Source organism: Mastigoproctus giganteus, chromosome 3 (assembly GCF_048544385.1).
Source record: "Mastigoproctus giganteus isolate SK-2022 chromosome 3, ASM4854438v1, whole genome shotgun sequence".
NCBI lineage: Eukaryota > Metazoa > Arthropoda > Arachnida > Uropygi > Thelyphonidae > Mastigoproctus > Mastigoproctus giganteus.
In genome coordinates, this window is record NC_143577.1 from 206,368,990 (window position 1) to 206,388,417 (window position 19,428).

Consider the following 19,428-nt stretch of genomic DNA (forward strand, 5'->3'; position numbering starts at 1 on the left):
AACTTTAAAGAAACAATATATATGACAATTTTGATTTATGCTATGCCAAGAACAACAAAGGATACACATGTTTGAACAGAGCAATACTACACCATATTAAAAAATTACTTCACATATAATTCAAATTAACATAACCTTCATATTATGGTAATAACATAAAGTCCATTATTATTTATGCAACATGTTGAATTTATCATTTCTTCCATAAATGTAACATTTTTCATAATTAAAATCACAGCTTTATAGAAATACCAATTTACATTACATTATCAAAAGCACTAGAAAACTAACAAAAAAGCACATTTATGCAAATTATTGATTTGCATTTATTTGCCACCCAACAACTACTGCAGTAGGCAGCACAGGGATTTTGGCCAGTGCAGCAAAAGCCTATGACTTCCTTCCAATATATATTCTCCTGAGTTCCATATGCATCCTGCACTTTAAGGCAAAGAGGAAACACCTTGAGAAAAAAAGTATTTCTGGTCTCTGAAAAGCCATTTACAGCTTTTTTTGAGATCATAATCACTTGAAACATTGATTGCCTACACAGGTGTTTCTTTGGATTTCCAAAAAGAAAACAATCACTAGGGTGTTAGTCTGAACCTGCAGGTTGGGTGGTTTAACTCCTGAAATCCACAATCTCTCAGAGCAGCAACTGTTTTATGGGATTTGTATAAAGGAGCACCATCATGAAGAAGCAATATGAACACACATCGTGTCAGTTCCCCTCTTCTCTCTCTTCATTTATTGTCCCTCAAATTTTTGAAAACAACAGCATGGGCATATTTGCAATGATTATTTTCTTCTGTGGCATATAGTCTATCAAAAGAACTCTTTCCATATCCCTGGAAGAAGGTTGAATCCTTAATTTTTTGGGTGGTGGTGAGCCATGGTGTTTCCACTGCATGGACTTATGTTTCAGTCCCAGATCCTGAATCCATACTTTATCAACAATTACAATTCTTGAAAGAAACCCCTTGTGAATAGTTTTTAATTCATCACAAATGTGATGAATTAAAAACTATATTTAATCCACTTATCTTGTATAGCTGAACTTCCCAAATCCAGCATTCCATTAGGGATTGTCAAGGCAGTGTAAGCATCTAACTCAGTGACTGTGAGGGACTACTGGAGGTCCTACAACATCCTTAAGGCCATAAGTAATATTGCTGCAGCCTGGAAAGAAGTGCCACAATCATGCATGAATGGCATGTGGAGGAAATTGTGGCCTGATGCAGTGTCTTCTTGAGTTTGAGCAAGTTTCAGCAGTGGCTGAAGATGTCACTCGGATGGCTGAGGGTGTTGGCCTTGACAAGGTTGACATTGTGATGTCAGTGAGTTGCTGCAAAGCTGTGGTGAGTCTCTTTCAAAGGAGGGCTTAGAGGAGCTGGCTACACAAATGGCTAAACAGGATTCTGAGGAGGAAGAGGAAGAGCAGGAGATTGTGCCAATTAGGACCCTCACCACACAGACACTTCAATCAGCTTTGGCACAAATACAAACAGGCTGTGAAACTCTGTGTGATAATGACTCAGACTGGGAATGCAGCTCTTCCATCCAAAAAGCTGTTACTAACACATTGAAGCCCTACTACAATATGTTAGAAGAGAGAAAGACTCAACAGACATCATTGCTGCAGTTCTTTTCTAAGGACAAAGAACCTGCAGAACCGGTTGACCCTCTATCAGGCCCATCCCATTAATATCACTGTCAAAGCACATCAATGGGGGGGAGAGACAGTGCCTTTACTACATACTCCAAAGGTGGCTCTACAGGAACGAAGTAGTAAGTTAAATTTTTATTTTATTACTCATATTTTATCTATAAATATGATTTATATCTCGTAATTATAAAATAACCACAAATATTTAATATAAAAAACACTTATATCAACTTTTATGGTTCAATTTTCGTAGTGAAGAAACTTATCTCATTTAAATATATTATAATTCTTCCCCAATTTATGTTGCTTCAGCTAACAACCCTGAGGAGGTGGAATGTAACCCCGGCATAAATCAGGGCCTAGCTGTTCATCTACTTTGCATAACCAAGTTTTCAATTTTTTGGCAATTTCTGGAGTTGTCACTTCCACTGATCGTATTCACAAAGGCCAGCATCACCACATTTGAATAATGCTTAGTCTACTCCCTTCTTTTGTTAAAAATTTGATGTGTCAATTATGTGACATGGGTTTCCCCTTGGCTGCTGATTATTTCAAATGCTTTCTGTTCTTCCACACTTCACAGTACTGAGCTGGTGTTGCACAAATAAGATTAGACATTTATGAGAGTATGATAAAACTAGAGTTTCATTGAAATTTTATTATTTGGGCATTTTAGAAAGATTTATCAAGATCCCAAATCTGATTAAAACTGCATCAACAGAAATCTGATAATTATTACTTATTTATTTTATTATTTTTTTCCCACATATCACATATAGACTATTTATATTTATACAAGGGGTTTCCAAAAAGTAAGGCAACACTTTTTTTCTTAATAATGGTGAAAGGGAATGAGATGAAACGCGATGGACAGATAGACCCATTAATAACGTTCAAAAAGACAACCAGTGCAGTGTTGCAGTGCTGTCACCTCACAGCAAATTCCAGTTGCAAAATGGCAGCTACCGTGCGAGTGTTGTCCAAAGTATGTGTTCGTGAAGTTATTCGCAATTTGCAAGCAAAAGGGTCTTCACCAAGTGACATTCACTGTGAACTGGTTGCTGCGTATGGCAAAAAGGTGATGACAAAGAAGGTGTATTTTTGGTGCAATGAATTTAAAGCGGGCCGTGCTGACATTGAAGATCAACATCGGGCGGGTGGGCGGGCGAGCAGTCCATCGAGCAAGACAGAAGACAACATTTCGCATTAAGGGCATCGTTCTTGAAAATAGGCGAATGAAACTGAGTGCAATTGCACAAATAGTAAATGTGGGTGAGTCACCTGTTCATAATGTCCTTGGCTTTCAAAAGGTGTACTGCCACTGGGTGCCCCAAAAACTGTCAGAGGAGAACAAAGCAAAACGCATGGGGATGTGTCTGGAGAACCTGTTGCGATATAAGCGATGAAGGAGAGGATTTTCTCACTCACATAGTCACAGCAGATGAAACATGGATTCATCACTTTACTCTGGAGAGCAAAGAAGACTCCATGACCTGGAAACGTCCACAATCTCCTGTGCACAAAAAATTCAAAACTGTTCCCAGTGTCCGAAAAGTCATGGCCACAGTGTCCTGGGATCACCAAGGCATTCTTTGTTGGTGGATTTCTTGCCAAAGGGAGGAACAATCAATGCACAGTTTTCTGTGCAACGTTGGAAAAACTGAAAGCCAACACTTGATGCAAACGACTAGGACTCCTGTCAAGCAGTGTGATTTTGTTGCATGACAACGCAACTCCACACACTGCCCATACCACTCGTCAGTGGTTGCACCGTAATCATTGGGAAACTGTTGCATCCTCCCCCACAGTCCAGACTTAGTGCCTTCAGACTTCCATTTGTTCGGCCCTATGAAAAAACACCTTTCAGGAAAGCATTACACCATGGATGAGGAAGTTCATCAGGTGGTGCTATGTTGGTTACTGCATGTGAGCATGGACGTCTTTAATACTGGTATTGATAAACTGATCCATTGTCGAGACAAGTGCATCAATAAAACTGAAGACTTTGTGGAGAAGTAGTGCATGTTCATTTATTTCTTTGTGTGTAATTTCAACTTCGTATCATTAAACATCATCGAGAAAAAAAATGTGTTACCTTACTTTTCAGAAACCCCTTGTATCATATAGTGGAAACATTGAATATGTTTGTTGCCACGCACTGGTGGGAAGAATGAATGAGCATTGTGGCAGAAATAATAAACAGAAACAAATTTTTTTAGCACATACATAAAAGTAATTGCTTTTTGCGTTATAAATCATGTATTATTACAACAGTAGAGCGTCAGTTATCCAGAATAATTAATGTTAGACCTCTTCCGGATAATTGAACGCAAGGGAAAATTAAATTAATTCTGTTAAAATGTATTAAGGTAAAAGAAAAAGACTTTAAATAGCATGAAAAAACCGAATTTATTTAATTTTTAAAAAAAAACAAACTTATACATAAAAATTTGCACATTTATATATGTATTATTCAGGGTGCCTCCGTAGCCAGGTGGGCAGGAGCAGTAGTGCATAGCACATGCTTCTTGATTAGACCGGGGTTCGAGCCCGTACCCACCAAATATGAGGATGCGGCAGGTCAGGGAATGACCACCGCATATTCCCAGCCCGGATAAAGGGTGAGGTTTGGCGTCAGGAAGGGCATCCGGCTGTAAAAATTGCATGCCAAACACAATAAAAATGCTGACCCCATATAATAATGGGAAAAGGCGAGGATAATAAAAAAAAAAAAAAATGTATTATTCAGATAGATATTTTTCTGCAAATTTTATGTGGGGAAAAAAAATCATTTTTTGTGACTTTTTTTTTTTTTTTTTGCTGCAAAATCTCAAGTTCCTTAATATCAATTTGATTATATTGCATTCTTCCTGGTTTTCTGTCCATTTCAGTGATGTTTCTTTTTGTTGACATTTTACCCCAAAAAAAAAAAAAAAAAACCTGGGAAAAATAATAAATTGCAGTTTTGGACTGATATCATTCTTATCACATCTGGAGCTAAACTGAACATGATATGAAATGAAGAGAACAAAACATGTAAGGAAAAATTAGGTTCGCGGAAGCAAATGACTAAACTATCACTCATGATTTCCGAGAAACCCATTAATCCTAATCCATCATTTCACCAGATATAAGATGTAAAAAAAAATAATAAAATAAAATAAACAACAGACAGAAATGCTCTTGTAGCATAATAAACATTTCTCTCAAGTACTACCATTAATAAAAAAAAAAAAAAAAAAAAGAAGAAAAATCAGCCTTTCAATTATTCCAGATAACTGACATTCTACTGTATTTGCTAACATGTAACACACACTGCATACATTAACTAACTTGTTATACAGGAATACCTCGCATAGCACAGTTTCAAACAGCGCGGGTTTTGCTATAGCACAGTTTACAATTTGAAAAAAAATTAACTGCGTTACGCACCAATACATTTGATAAGTATATATGTATGTATTATAATGTCAGCATGTAGGCCAATGCGTTATGGATTCAAGGCAATTCTGACTGTTGTCAAAACTCCCATTATATACGGACTCTGCTAGCATTCATACATTAGTAAACACACTAAATTCTGAGTGGTGAGGTCGTTGATTGTGCGTAAGCTGTACAAATATTTTTGGCTGTGTATTTTTATTAAAGATTATTTTTTAAAAACGTTACACCTTTATACGCAAATATGAGTGGAATGTAATGTGCCGAGTGTTCTTCTAGATTCAAACATCGAATGAGGTATGAAAGTAAGGCAGGCGTTGCAAAATGACATTCGATGTTATAAAGAGATGTATGCAGATAAAAAGAAGAAAAAAAACAACTGTGCAAACTATTTTTCAAAATAAAAATACAGTACATACTTCACTTATATTCTTTTGGTATGTACATACTGCAATAAAAATCATTTGTACTGTATTTACTAGTATTTTTCATATTTATCATTTTAGTTTCTTTTTTTGCAAGAATTTCGTGTGCATCAATTTATAGTAAACAAACACACATATTTTTGCAACTCAACACACAATCAAATTGTCGGAACGCATTGCATTAAAATACATACTAATAATACCTCGATCAGTACGGTTTGCATAGCGCGGTATTTTTTTGGCACAAATTAATCGTGCTATGCGAGGTATTCCTGTATATCAAGCATATTTATAGTCAAAGTAAGTAACTTATTAAACACCCCACATATGTAAACAGAAAGGTATAAGGCCATGTTATAGTCAAACATCAAGCAAGGACAGTATATTTTTAAGAAAGATCGAAAATACAGTTATTATTGCTATTGTCATTATTATTATGATTAAAGGAATGCCAAAATTAAAGGATCCCCACAGCACACCTTTTATTTTACTAAAAGAAGAGGTATTTATTTATTTATTTTAATTCACTTTTATGTAGCTGACTTGGGTTTTACCAATTTCACACAAAAAAAAAAAAAAAAAAAGATTTGTGTATATTGTAAAATAAATTTTTGCATAATAAACAGAACTAGCATCTAAAATAAATGAATAAAACAAAAGTGCCCATCAATCTAAATTTAAAACACATTTTTAAATTAAAATCTACAAACCTGTATTTGCATTAATAACATTTGTAACTAAATTCCAAAATGAAACAGCTGGATGGAATCACATGCTCTCAGCTATGGTTTCCCAAACTTTTTTAGTCACAGAACACTTTTAATCTCACAATATTGACGGAACACTTATGAAATGCAAGTTTAGCGGGAGCCAAAGAACTGTTTGTAATATTTTATTACATATGATTCACTGTGCATCAGGAGCATCTTTATTTCCAACATATGTAAAGCCGAAATTCAAATAACTGTCATCATACTTTAGATTTATTCTTTAATTAGTTGGTTCCTGTTTTTTGGGGAACAAAAGGCTGCGATTGTTCATCCTCACTTTTAAGTGTGACAATATTGTGTTCATTTTCATCGAACACAGTTGCAATACTAAAAGTACTTGCTTCTTGTTTTAAAGTTCCTTTTTTCAACCACAAATCCATGGTCATTTATTTTGATAATAATATTTCGGAATACTGATAATTATCAAAAAAAAATTTAAACAAGGAAATGAGTTTAGTTATAATATTGGTTCACTTCCCCTTCTCCTTCAACCCGTGTACTCCAGGCTAAATCGGATATGAATGGCATATTAGATTACTACATTGCTACTTTTTCATATGTCATTACCTGTATGCATACATCTCTATGCAAAGCCAAAATAGTGTTCCATGGTCTATTTGATTATTAGTCTATGCCAGTATACTAATACCGAAAAAAAAAATAAAGTTAAAAATTATAATGAGACAAAAGTGGTGTCCGCTACAAATATGGAAAATTAATTTATTTTATTTTATTTTTTTAATTAATAATTACGATTTTTCACAGAACACAGTTTGGGAAATGCTGCTCTAAGCTATTCTGTCAATTCTTGGATCATTTTTAACCCTTTTTAATGTTATATTTCAATTCCTCTTATGATGAATTAAAAACAATGTTTAATCCACTTACCTCATATAGGCAAACCTCCCAAACCTATCAAATCCATTATCTGGCTGTTGTTGTTGTTTTGGTTTTTAGGAGCATTAGCAACTAAGGCCATATTGCTCCGGGATATGTGGTGGTCATTGCCTGACCTTTCCGCATCCTCTGTATTTGGTGGTGACGGGCTCGAACGCCGGTCTAATCAAAAAGCGTGTGCTATGCACTGCTGCTCCTTCCCACCTGGCTACGAAGGCGCCCCATTATCTGGCACCTATTTTCCAGCTATGTTTAGAAAAATAGAGGAATCTAATAGACCACATTAAAATTGGATGGTCCAGTGGATTGTGTAATTACAGAATTGGGAAACTGGTTCATGAACAAGACTGGCAAGCCATTGATAATAAGCAATGGATTACTCAGTTCCCAAGTTTCATGATTATACAGAGCTAATAGACCAAAGTAACAATGATTCATGTTTAATGAATGTTTTTATAAAGCCATTTGTAAACAACATATACACACAGCACCATTCTTCACTTTGTATTTGCACATATGTTGCTCAAAAGAAAATTGAGTAGTCCAAAGGATTGTAACATTTTAGAAAGATACAGAGATCCACACCTATTGTGAAATTGGCTGTATTGTTATTCTTGACATTAGGGCTCCTTCAGTGAAGCGACTGTATGCAACTTTTCCGTTATCTCAGTCAAAAAATAACATACACAGTTAAGGTATACTTTATGAGAGGAAATTATTTTATTTTTACTGCACTGTATGTTTACTTTATAGTTATCTTTCACTTAGAAAAAAGGGCCACACTTGTTCACTATGTACAATAAGTTACAGTAAATGTAATGTTTCACAGCGCTTTTTTTTTATGGCAATAATATGAGCACTCAAAATTTAAAAAATTCCACTATCTAGCAAGGATCAGGTTTCAAGGTTGGCAGATTTAGGCCATGGGTTTTAAGGAACATTTAATCTTTACTTTACAAAAAAACAGAATAGATTTGATTTTCATTTGGTCATGGCTGCACCCAATGCTTGTAAAGACAGAAATATTTGGTTCTTTGAGCTTTGGGGAATAAATTGTAATCGCAAGGACTTATATCAGGACTATAAGGGGAGCAAGGTAGCATTACCCACTCATAATTAGTGAAAACAAGCTGTACAGACTGTATGACATGAGGCCTTATGCTGTCATGAAGTATGAGTACACAAACTTCCAACATCTGTGGCTGCTTCTAATGAATTTGAGTGCAATTCCCAACAAAGAAATGTTGCATAGTAGCAACTGATCATGTTGCATATGATCAGTTGAAACACTGCCTGCATGATCATAAGCCATGATGACCATTTTTTTCACCTTTGATGGTTGCCAGTGACATTTAGAGGGGCATGGAAAAGACAAATGTTTCCACTGAGTTGAATGCAACCAGTTCATGTTCAAAATTGTGTCCATGTCTCATCAATGGCAAAAATTCATTTTTAAACTCTTCACCTTCTTGTTGGCAAAGTGTGAGTAACTGAGCCACAATTTCTTTATGCTTTAGAAAGAAAAAGAATTTTCAAATTCTAAAAAAAAAAAAAAACCCAGCCATATTGTAACTAGGCTAGGATACAAAGCTTCCATCAAGTTAAAAATTCTTGAGGCTTGTTAGGTAGATGTTATCCCACTTCCTGGGAACCTAACTGAAGATAAAGCAGCTGAAAATTGCTTTGTTATTATGAATCAGAGTTTTGAATTGAGGAAAACCTCTTATTTTATGTACAAAACCCTATATATTTGTCCTAATTAAATGGCTTCAGATGTAATGTAAAATTATTCTTTGAAATCTTTTATATTTTGATATATATCTATTATCTATAGAGAAAATGACAAGAGTAAACTATTTAAAAAACAATTTTCCTCCAGTATATCTGGAAATCTATCTTGTCCTGTCAAAAGTATTCTGCAAAAAATTGATGAACTGGTAGGAGTAATCATAATAAACAGTACCTTGAACAAAAAAATGGCTCTCTCTAAATTCAAAAACTAAGATGCTTCTTCCTATTCTGCAACTTCATATTCACATAGGCTTCCATGGTCAAACTAGTGGAATCTTTAATGATATACTTCTGATGCTGAAACTGTTCCCTTCACTAACAGTAACATTTCAATGAACACAAGTTGGACACACATCACAGACAACTTCTTTGATTATATGAAATCATTACCATCAATTAGTGTTTGTCTCTTGTACCACCTCTTCCCACACCAATGAAGATGGCAACAGATGTTTCTGGTAGTCTTGCTGCTGTCTTCATTTGTGTGAGAAAATATGGCATAAGAAAGGGTTATATGATGTATCTGGAATTCCAGCACTATAGTAATTAAACAGCAACCATATTCTGTTTATAATTACTCAGTTTTACCAGAGCATGCAACCATTTCTCACTCCTATGTGTTTATCTTACAAACTTGTGTTTTACTTTTGTTTTATTTGTATGAAGCCTATGTTATGAGTTATTAAGCAATATATAAAATATAACAGTTCCTTTGTATATTTCCTTGAAAATAAAACATACTTTTCTTTTTATGAATTGTATATGTATGAGAATAATTTCTTTTATCAGCTGGATCAGGTGATTTGCCATTCTTTACTAGGTAGATATGCATCCAAAGGCTTCCATTATTTTGAACAGCCTAAAAATAAAATCATAGCTGAGATGAACTTATAAAATTAAGCAAAATTTAGCAATGTACATTTATACATCTAAAAAAAATTACAAAAGCAGTTTTGATGGAAATGATATATATGCAATATTTATTTATTCACCCCTTCGTTATGAAAATTATCATATCCTCTACATAAAGGATAATTAAGTAGTTCCATATAAAATTATTAAACTTAAAGTTCATTTAAGATAGATCTGAGCTTGGTACACTTTTCAGATCCAAGTAAAAAATTCACAGCATTAAAAGAAAAAAAAAAAAAAGAAAGGAAAAAAAAAAGGTTTTTAATACAGCCATTACACACAATTTCACTGCAATGAGATAATGGATACAGAATAAGACATTAAAGTCTGCTAGTCACACAACAAAAACTTTATTGCAACAAACTATTTGCAAGAATAGTTTTTGAAATACATCACATTCTGAGTTAACCCAAATTCATAAGATTATTACTATATTTAATACCACTCTTATAACACGTAAAATTAATAATATAGTTTATTAAGTCATTCGCCTTAAATGAACTATACATTAAGGTAACATTTCAGGTATCTTACCGATACCAAACTTCAGACCATGCTGTTTGGGGAACAAAAATAGAAAGGGCTACAAATTTGGATTACAAATATTATGATTACAACTACCAATATTACAATATTATGATTACAACTACCATTATTACCATTACAATTATGATTTGAATAAACAATTCTAGGTTAGATTATTGATACAATAGAACCAGATATTAAATTAAGAAATTCTTACCTGCTGACAGACCCCTCTTGCCGATGCTCCCAGACACCTGATGTGCATGCCAGCAAGAGAATCATACAGATGTCTACAATGCAAAATCCAAGAGCACAGAAAAGATCTATAATATGGAAGAGTTCTAAAGTCTGACACAGCCCTCCATGCTTTCCAATATGGTGATTCTCATGCTTTTGAAATCCCAAGTGGATTTCAAAAGGATGAGATTCCTTTCTGCAGATAGGCGACACAATAGAAGGAAATTTAAAGAAGCCTTTCTCATGAAAATGTTCAGAGCTTTAGCTATCAATAGAAAACCGAGTCGAGTTCAACCCACAGTATTTTCATCTTTTTAATAAGAAAATAGGCCAGTTGTCCGGAGGAGTGGCCCACATACAACCCCTTTCAGTCCACCAGAACCAGCCTGCACACCAACCCTGATGTTTCCAGAGTAGGAGAGAAATGGTCCCCTCAGGATCCCACTACACAAAGATCCCCAGGTCTAGGATTAAAAAAACCGGAGTAGGAGAGCAAAGGTCACCTCAGGAGTCCAACACACAAGAACCCGGGATCTAGGATAGAAAACCTGGCACAATTCTATTGACTACTGGAATTAATCTCTGGCCTATAAATTAACTGCTGGCAGCACCTCTTGCTGGCATGCACATCAGGCATCTGGGAGAATCAGCAAGAGGAGTCTGTCACCAGGTAAGAATTTAATCTTTATGTATTTGCTTAATTAATATCTGGTTCTATTGTATCAATAATCCAAACTTAGAATTGTTTATTTGCAAATCGCAATTGCAAAATCATAATATTGGTAATTGTAATGGTAATAATGGCAGTTGTAATCGTAATATTGGCAACTGTATCCAAATTTGTAACCCTTCCTATTTTTGTTCCTCCAAAAGCACAGTCTGAAGTTGGGTATCAGTAAGATTTTTTTTTTTTTTTTGTTAGTTGTTGGCGCATCGGCTTCTGTGGCCATAATGCACCTCCCAAAGATTTTGCATTTTACTCTGATCCAAGCCCGAGGCGGGATTCGAACCCGCGACCTTTGAGCTGCCAGGAAGGCACTTGACCCACCTGGCTAGCCCGGTCGGCATCGGAAAGATACCTGAAATGTTACTTTAATGTATAGTAGTTTAGGCAAATAGCTTAATAAACTATATTATTAACTTCAAATGGTATAAGAGTGGCATCAAATATAGTAATAACCTTAATGGAAAACAACCACAACACCTTCCCTAACAATACCAAACTCATAACTGGCCCACCATTTGATCTCTTTTAACCTGCTGGCAATCATGTGAAATCGCACAAGATAATACCAAATTTATAACTATATAATATCGGTGTTTAAATACACCATAGATAACTCTTAATAAACTACAAAGTAGTTGTTGTAGGCATCATTTGCTCTTTCTCATATTGTGCTCTGCCTTCACGACGAGTTGCCATGATATTGCACTACTTCGAATAAGTAACTCTTCACTAATAGAGAAGGCTATTGTTACTTATTCTCAGTTGAGTACCACCATCCAGACAGCACTGTTTCACGGCTATTGGCCGATCATCAGTGGGTGGGCAGGTACCCTGGTAATGCAGACATGACGACCCAGTTGTGAAGTTAATCACACAATATGAGAGATGCCAAGAGGTGTAGATGTCAATATTTAAAATAAATAAATGCACAAGGCATAATACTTTAAGAGTTTGGTATCTATATAATATCGGTGTTTAAATACACCATAGATAACTCTTAATAAACTACAAAGTAGTTGTTGTAGGCATCATTTGCTCTTTCTCATATTGTGCTCTGCCTTCACGACGAGTTGCCATGATATTGCACTACTTCGAATAAGTAACTCTTCACTAATAGAGAAGGCTATTGTTACTTATTCTCAGTTGAGTACCACCATCCAGACAGCACTGTTTCACGGCTATTGGCCGATCATCAGTGGGTGGGCAGGTACCCTGGTAATGCAGACATGACGACCCAGTAGTGCAATATCATGGCAACTCGTCGTGAAGGCAGAGCACAATATGAGAAAGAGCAAATGATGCCTACAACAACTACTTTGTAGTTTATTAAGAGTTATCTATGGTGTATTTAAACACCGATATTATATAGATACCAAACTCTTAAAGTATTATGCCTTGTGCATTTATTTATTTTAAATATCAAATTTATAACATATTTTCATCCTAACCAAGAGAGACAATCTGAATTTTCAATTGAGGAACAGTGTAAAAAAAAATTATCTTATAATGTGTTATGAGTTAATTCAAGGCAAACAAAAAGGGTTTTCTAGTGAAGCCAAACCAAAACAGCATAAGAAAAAGTTGTGGTCAAAATTACTTCTGCATGATCACTAATGGGTGAAGGAATTCAAAGCTGTGTAAACTATATTGTGTCCATTCAAATAATGTCTGAAATGCGCATATCAACTGCATACAGTAATCCCTCTCTGACTGGAGATTTGATACATGGTTTAACAAAATTTTACAATCTGCATTTTTCTTACATATGAGGTTCAGACAATGCCAACTGAGACAGGAAAATCTTAAACAAAAGAATATGACAATTACTGCTCCCACCTCCCATAAATCATGGAAGCAAGTCTAATTTGGTTCGACTTGCTCCCATGATCTGGTTACATTCTACTCCAGTAGTTCCCAAACTTTTATCATTGCATCACACTTTGATCAAAAAGGTGCTATATTCACAGTATACTTAAAGAAAATGGCATTAAACCCTTCTCAGTCACATGGCTTACATGAAGGTCACAGCTTACCAAAGTACTAGGACATATCATTTAGGAACCACTGCACTTTATTATCTCAGTGATACTTATCAGTACCATAAATACAGTTTTGTACACGGATGTGTTACTGCTTCTCTCTCTCTCTCTCTCTCTGTCTGTCTGCAGATTTGTGTTCTTGACTAGCATTTACATTTATTCAGATGTATTTTGAACTCTTTGTCATACCATAAATTTAGACTTGTTTTGGTACACTGAAAGGACAGAATTCATGGAATACCTGGTTCCTGGGCAACGCGACTCTGTCACCCCTCTCGCTAGTGGACGAACCCACCACTTGGCAGGTATATAGGTACACTGCATTCACGTAGACGGTAATTCGATGCCAGTATGGATAAACGCAGTGGGTTAACAGACTGTGAAAGAGGGATGATAGTGGGTGCCCGATGAATGAGTCACTCTAGTGCGGAGGTGGTACAGAAATTGCACTATCCCCATTCGATAGTATCAAGAGTGTATCAGGAATATGCCATTTCCCGAATAACATATCGTGGAAGCGCTGTGGGTGGAGACTGGTGGTAGATGAATGTGGTCATCGCCATCTTGACTCACATTGTTTCAGCCAACCAGAGAGCTACAGTGGCACAAATCACTGCCAAGTTCAACAAGGGAGGTGCCAGAAATGTCTCCATCTCCACCAAAGCCATCATTGGCTGCCAACCCACCAGAGTCCCATTGCTAACACCACGACACAGGACTCTACACCTCAAATGGGTGAAAGAACATTGGCACTGGACCTTGGAAGATGTTTTTCAATAAAGATGTTTTGTCAATTTATGAAGATGTTTTGCAATAAAATTAGCTGGAAATACATTATTAATAAGCTTAGATCTCAAGTCTATAAGTGATTCTATGATATTATTAGCATTATTATATATTTTTATCGATCTAAAACTTTGTGAAACAATGATATTCCTGTGGATTCTCTTTGAAATATTAAAATGCCAGTGTGTTAGGCTAATGGATTTAAAACTAAATTCTTTGTGCTTGTCATATACTTTAGTGTAATCTTCTATGTAAATTTCTATATCTAGATAGGTAGCTGTACTGGAATTATGCTTATTGGTACATTCTAGCTCTAATTCAGGTGGGTAGTGCTTAATTATATCTTTAAGAAAGTTGGGTTCATTTATTACTATTAGATCATTTAAGTAGCGGTAAAGTATTAAGTTTTTATTTAAGTTTCTTTCAAAATGATGCAAATAAAGTCTAGCAACTAAGCATGAGCTGCAGGCCCCAAATATGTAGCTATTGAATAAACATAAGTTAATTATGCAGTCCCAATAATTCTGGTGGCATGGTAATATGTTTCGGTATTCCTTATAATAATTATTAATACAGATTTTAAGTTGTTATGGGACATACTAGTAAATAAGTTTTTAAAATCAAATGTACTTGTATGTTCTACAGCAGGGGTGGCCAACTTAATTTGTGATGCGATCTACTTTTTTCCTTCAAAATGTGCTTCAAAATCTACCATCTCAAAAATTTCATTGTACAAGGTTAATCAACACATATTGAAAAATACTGTTTATAAATTTTAAAATTCAATACAATTCAGAATTCTTATTTTAAATTCATACGTATTTAAAATTTTAATTTATGTGAATTTTGTGTCTTCATGTCATCTGCCAAGCTTTCAAAATCGGGGATATACTGTGATAAGGCCAACCATAAAGAATCTTCTATATGCAAGTCCGTAAGAGCACAGCGATTCTTCGTCTTAGTTTGTTTCAAATATGAAAAGGCCTATTCACACAGATATGTGGAACCAAAACAGGAATTTAAAGCTCACTGCATTTTTTTACATTTGGGTACTTTTCTTGGCAGATATATTTCCAAAAGTCTTCTTCTGATGATCTGGCTTTTAGGAAGATATTGTTTCACAATGTAATAATTTCATTTAAGTAATATTTGATCCATGTGAAAAATCGCAGCGATTTTTTTCTGCAATTTGTTTCGTATCTAAGTGGATATTAAATGGATAAGAAATATACTGAACAATGTCTTCAATTGTTTTAAAATCATTGATTCTGGTTTCAAAATCGTCCTCAACATTCTCAATTTCAGAAACATATTTCTCACTATTAAATTCAAAAACATGATATTTTTGCAAATGATCGAATTTTTTTTATTTGAGATCCTTAGCCATTGCCGAAAATTGATATTTATATGCAGAAATACTACTAACTATGTCACCAACATTTTTATTTTTTACTTGTAATTCCAAATTCAGATCACTTAATTTACTGGTAAAATCTGCCAAAAAAGCCAGATCACACAACCACTCCGTATCTTGTAGCTGCTGATAATCATCTCCCCTTTGATCAACAAATTTTTTAATTTCATTCAGCAAATTTCAAAATCTCTAGAAACTTACTAAGACTCAGCCACCTCACATCTGTGTGTAATATCAGATCTGGTTCTTTTTCATCGAGTTGCATTTTGAAAAGTCTCCTTTGAAGAGATTGTCCTCTGATGGAATTCACAATTTCGAAAGCGATGTCCATAACACTTTTAGTATTTAATCTTTTGCTGGCTAACACTTGTTGGTGGATGATACAGTGGTAACCCAAAAAATCTGGGAATTCATCATCTTTTTGGCACAATGCGACGAATCCGTTAAGATGCCCCGTCATTGCTTTAGCTTCATCTGTTGTTACTGACACGAGCTTAAATAGTGGTAATTTAATTTTTTCAATAAAATGTTTGAACGATTTAACGATATCAAGACCTCTAGTTCTTTCTTTTAACAAAACCATACCCAGCAGTTCTTCTTCTCCAGTGGTAGAATCATCGAAAACCATACGAATAAAAACGAGCAATGTATTAACGACGTCTGTAGAATCATCCAGTTGTAAAGAAAAGGACACAATTAGCAATATCAGCACGCAATTGTTCACTCACATTTTTACTCATTTTTTCGATGCGTCGCATCACAATATTTTGAGATAATTGCAAATCTTGAAGAGCACTTTTAATTTAATTTTTGTTCTTAAAATTTTCAAAAAGAGAATCTTATTTCTAAAAATGCATCTTTGATGAATTGACTATCAGAAAATGATTTGCATTTTTTTTGCAAGAAGATGACTCACTTTAAATGATGCTACAGTAACTGCTTTAGATTGTAAATTAGGTGTTATGAAGAAATTTTGTTGCGCAAATAATCTAGATCTAAGTTCTAATTTTTTTCTAAGGTTCCTTTCTAAATTTCCTTTTTTGGGCATAGCCACAGAAGCATTGCAAATCAAACAGCAACATTTTTCTTTCACCATTACAAAAAAGTATTCTAGTTTCCACTCTTGATGAAAGTGATAGGTTTTACTCTTTTTTTGTAGTATTCATTTTAAATCAAAAGGTATTAAATTAACATAAGTGCTGTCCAGTAGCTTACCGATTAAAACACTAAGTTGCATGAACCGGAAAAATATGTCTGAACAGCTAACATAGGACAATTGATGAAGAGGATTCCCGAATAAGGAAGGTGTTTCCAAAATAACTGGACAAACACACCGCCGTTTATTGCTCTGTTTGGTTATATCCTTATAAGAATCAGTTTTGAATGCCTTTGTGATATTTCTTTAAAGCTATTTCTGGAGGTCACAACCATAAAACAATAAAAACAATTTGCACTTTTCTGTGAATGCAATCTAATTATAAACGGGTAGTAAACTCAATCTTATTGCATTTGCAATAATACCGACAGCTAGAATTCTGTGGTATTTTACGTTATTATGGTGAAATGTGTTTCTCCTTCAATGAAATCATCAATCATGCAAAAAAATAAATAAATAAATAAATAAATTTTCAAAATCTGCTCTTCATTCCTATTTTTGAAGCTTTGAAAAAAAAATAAATAAATAACGCGCAGGTAGCGAAACCCTCTGCACAATATAAAATTTTGGTAGTATACCTGACTGCGCAAATCGAGGGATGACTGTATATTTAAAATTCGTTGTGATCGACCAAAATTAAAGCCACGATCAACTGGAAGATTGCAATCGACTCGTTGGCCATCCCTGTTCCATAATATTGGAGTTATTTAAAAATTCTAATATTGGGGTGTTATTAAGAATAATTCTAAATACACTAATATTATTTAATACGATGTTGAGTAGAGGTTCTAGTTTTTTATGCATGTCAGTGTAAATAAATCTGAAAAAAGTTTGTATAGATGGAAGTGAGAATTACATAAAGTGCTAGGGACTAGAAGGGTAAGGATAGTAGAGAAAAGAGAAGTAATGTATATATGAAAAAGGCGAAAGAATGTTAATATCCTAAAAGTTATGATGAACTAAGAAAATTATGGGCTGAATTTGCAAAGCCAATTTGGAGGTGAAGGAACTGTAAAGTAAAATTATTAATACAAATGATTTAACAAAATAAAGTAAAATCAAATAAAATAAAAAGTGGTGGAGTTGTCATCACGATACGAGTAGGCAAATTTAGTTATAGGTCGAATAGAGGGAAGGCAAAAATGCAAAGTCTAATGTCAGCAGAAGTAAATATTGATACATGGTTAGGTAATTCATTAGGGTACTACACCCAACCATGTATCAGGAACTGCATTTCTATATTGTCCATAACAGTAGTTGTTGTTGTTGTTATTTGGTTTTTAGGAGCATTAGCAACTAAGGCCATATTGCTCCGGGAATATGCGGTGGTCATTCCCTTGACCTTTCCGCATCCTCCGTATTTGGTGGTGACGGGCTCGAACCCCGGTCTAATCAAGAAGCGTGTGCTACGCACTGCTGCTCCTTCCCACCTGGCTACGGAGACGCCCCATAACAGTAGAAGAAATGTGAAATAAAGCCAAAAAAAAAACAAAAAGAAAAGATTAGCACATTCTTTTACAGTATGGACAAGGTAGTCCCAACACAGTGTCAATAATATGAAAATTATTAAGGTAAAAATAAGGATAAGGCTAAAAAATGCAGATATACATATAATTAAGTGTTTTCAGAGTGAGAAAGAGGTATTTTGAAATAAATGTAGAATTTTGAGTAAATTCGAGAAAAAAAATAATTTAGTGTAGGAATTTTGTGAAGATAAGAAGAATTAAAATAATTTATGGTTGGAATTTAAAATTAATAGTAACAAGCACATGGTATAGGGAGAGGTATTAAATTGAGGATGGGGTAGGGATAAAGGTGTAATTAAATAAAGGTGTGTGTGTGTGTGTGTGTGTGTGTGTGTCAGTTATTCTTTTGTACAAAATGTATTAGCCAGCCAGAAAAGGAAAAGAAAAATTACTGAAGATATTTTCTTTAACACAGCTTGTTTTTCAGAACTATATGCTAAGACTTCTTTCTTTATTAAAAATTTTCCTGAGTATGTTCATTTCTTTAAGCACAGCATTTAAGAGTTTGATTTCAGAATAATAATAACAAAAATTATAATAATCACTGAGGGTTTTGAGTTTAAAACATTTCACTCTACTAATTAACATGATTATTATGTATTGTAATACTAATTGTTTTGATTTTCTAATATATTTGTTTTTCAAAACAAAAGCAGTGTTCTTTTTCTTTATTTAAATGAACTTTTCTCTCAGTAAATTAATAAATTTTTTTATTTATTACATGTGGACAACCCTGACTATGGCAACTCTGACAAGTGTATTGTGCAAAGATACCATTCAGATAAAGATTAATTCGTGGAATGGTGTATGCACAGTACAGTGTTCGGTTAAATTGTCTGTGTTCAGTAATTGGCCTCTTAGCACAGAGGGATGCAGAAAACTGCATCCATCCAGTTACCAGTGATGGCACAGGTAGACATGCCAGGATCTACCATTCTAGCACTACAGTAGAGCATCGAAAATCCGAACGTCAATAATTCGAAGCATCAATAATCTGAACAATCCAGCATTTATTATTTATTTTTATACTAGTGCCATTAAATAATTACAGTAAGTGCCAGTTATTGTGATCATGTTTGCAAAGTGAATTTTCATTCTATTAAACTGCAATTCTAA

The 19,428-nt window shown here is 34.5% G+C and overlaps 1 protein-coding gene across 1 annotated transcript in view; it reads right to left on the reverse strand.

Annotated features, from left to right (window-relative positions):
- The window catches only part of LOC150088628 (putative lipid scramblase CLPTM1), a 179,904-nt gene that overhangs the window by 103,657 nt on the left and 56,819 nt on the right, over positions 1-19,428 (reverse strand). Inside the window, exon 4 of the mRNA XM_090369595.1 lies at positions 9,732-9,849. Within this exon, the coding sequence (XP_090225721.1) occupies positions 9,732-9,849 (118 nt within the window). The remainder of the gene's footprint in view (positions 1-9,731; positions 9,850-19,428) is intronic.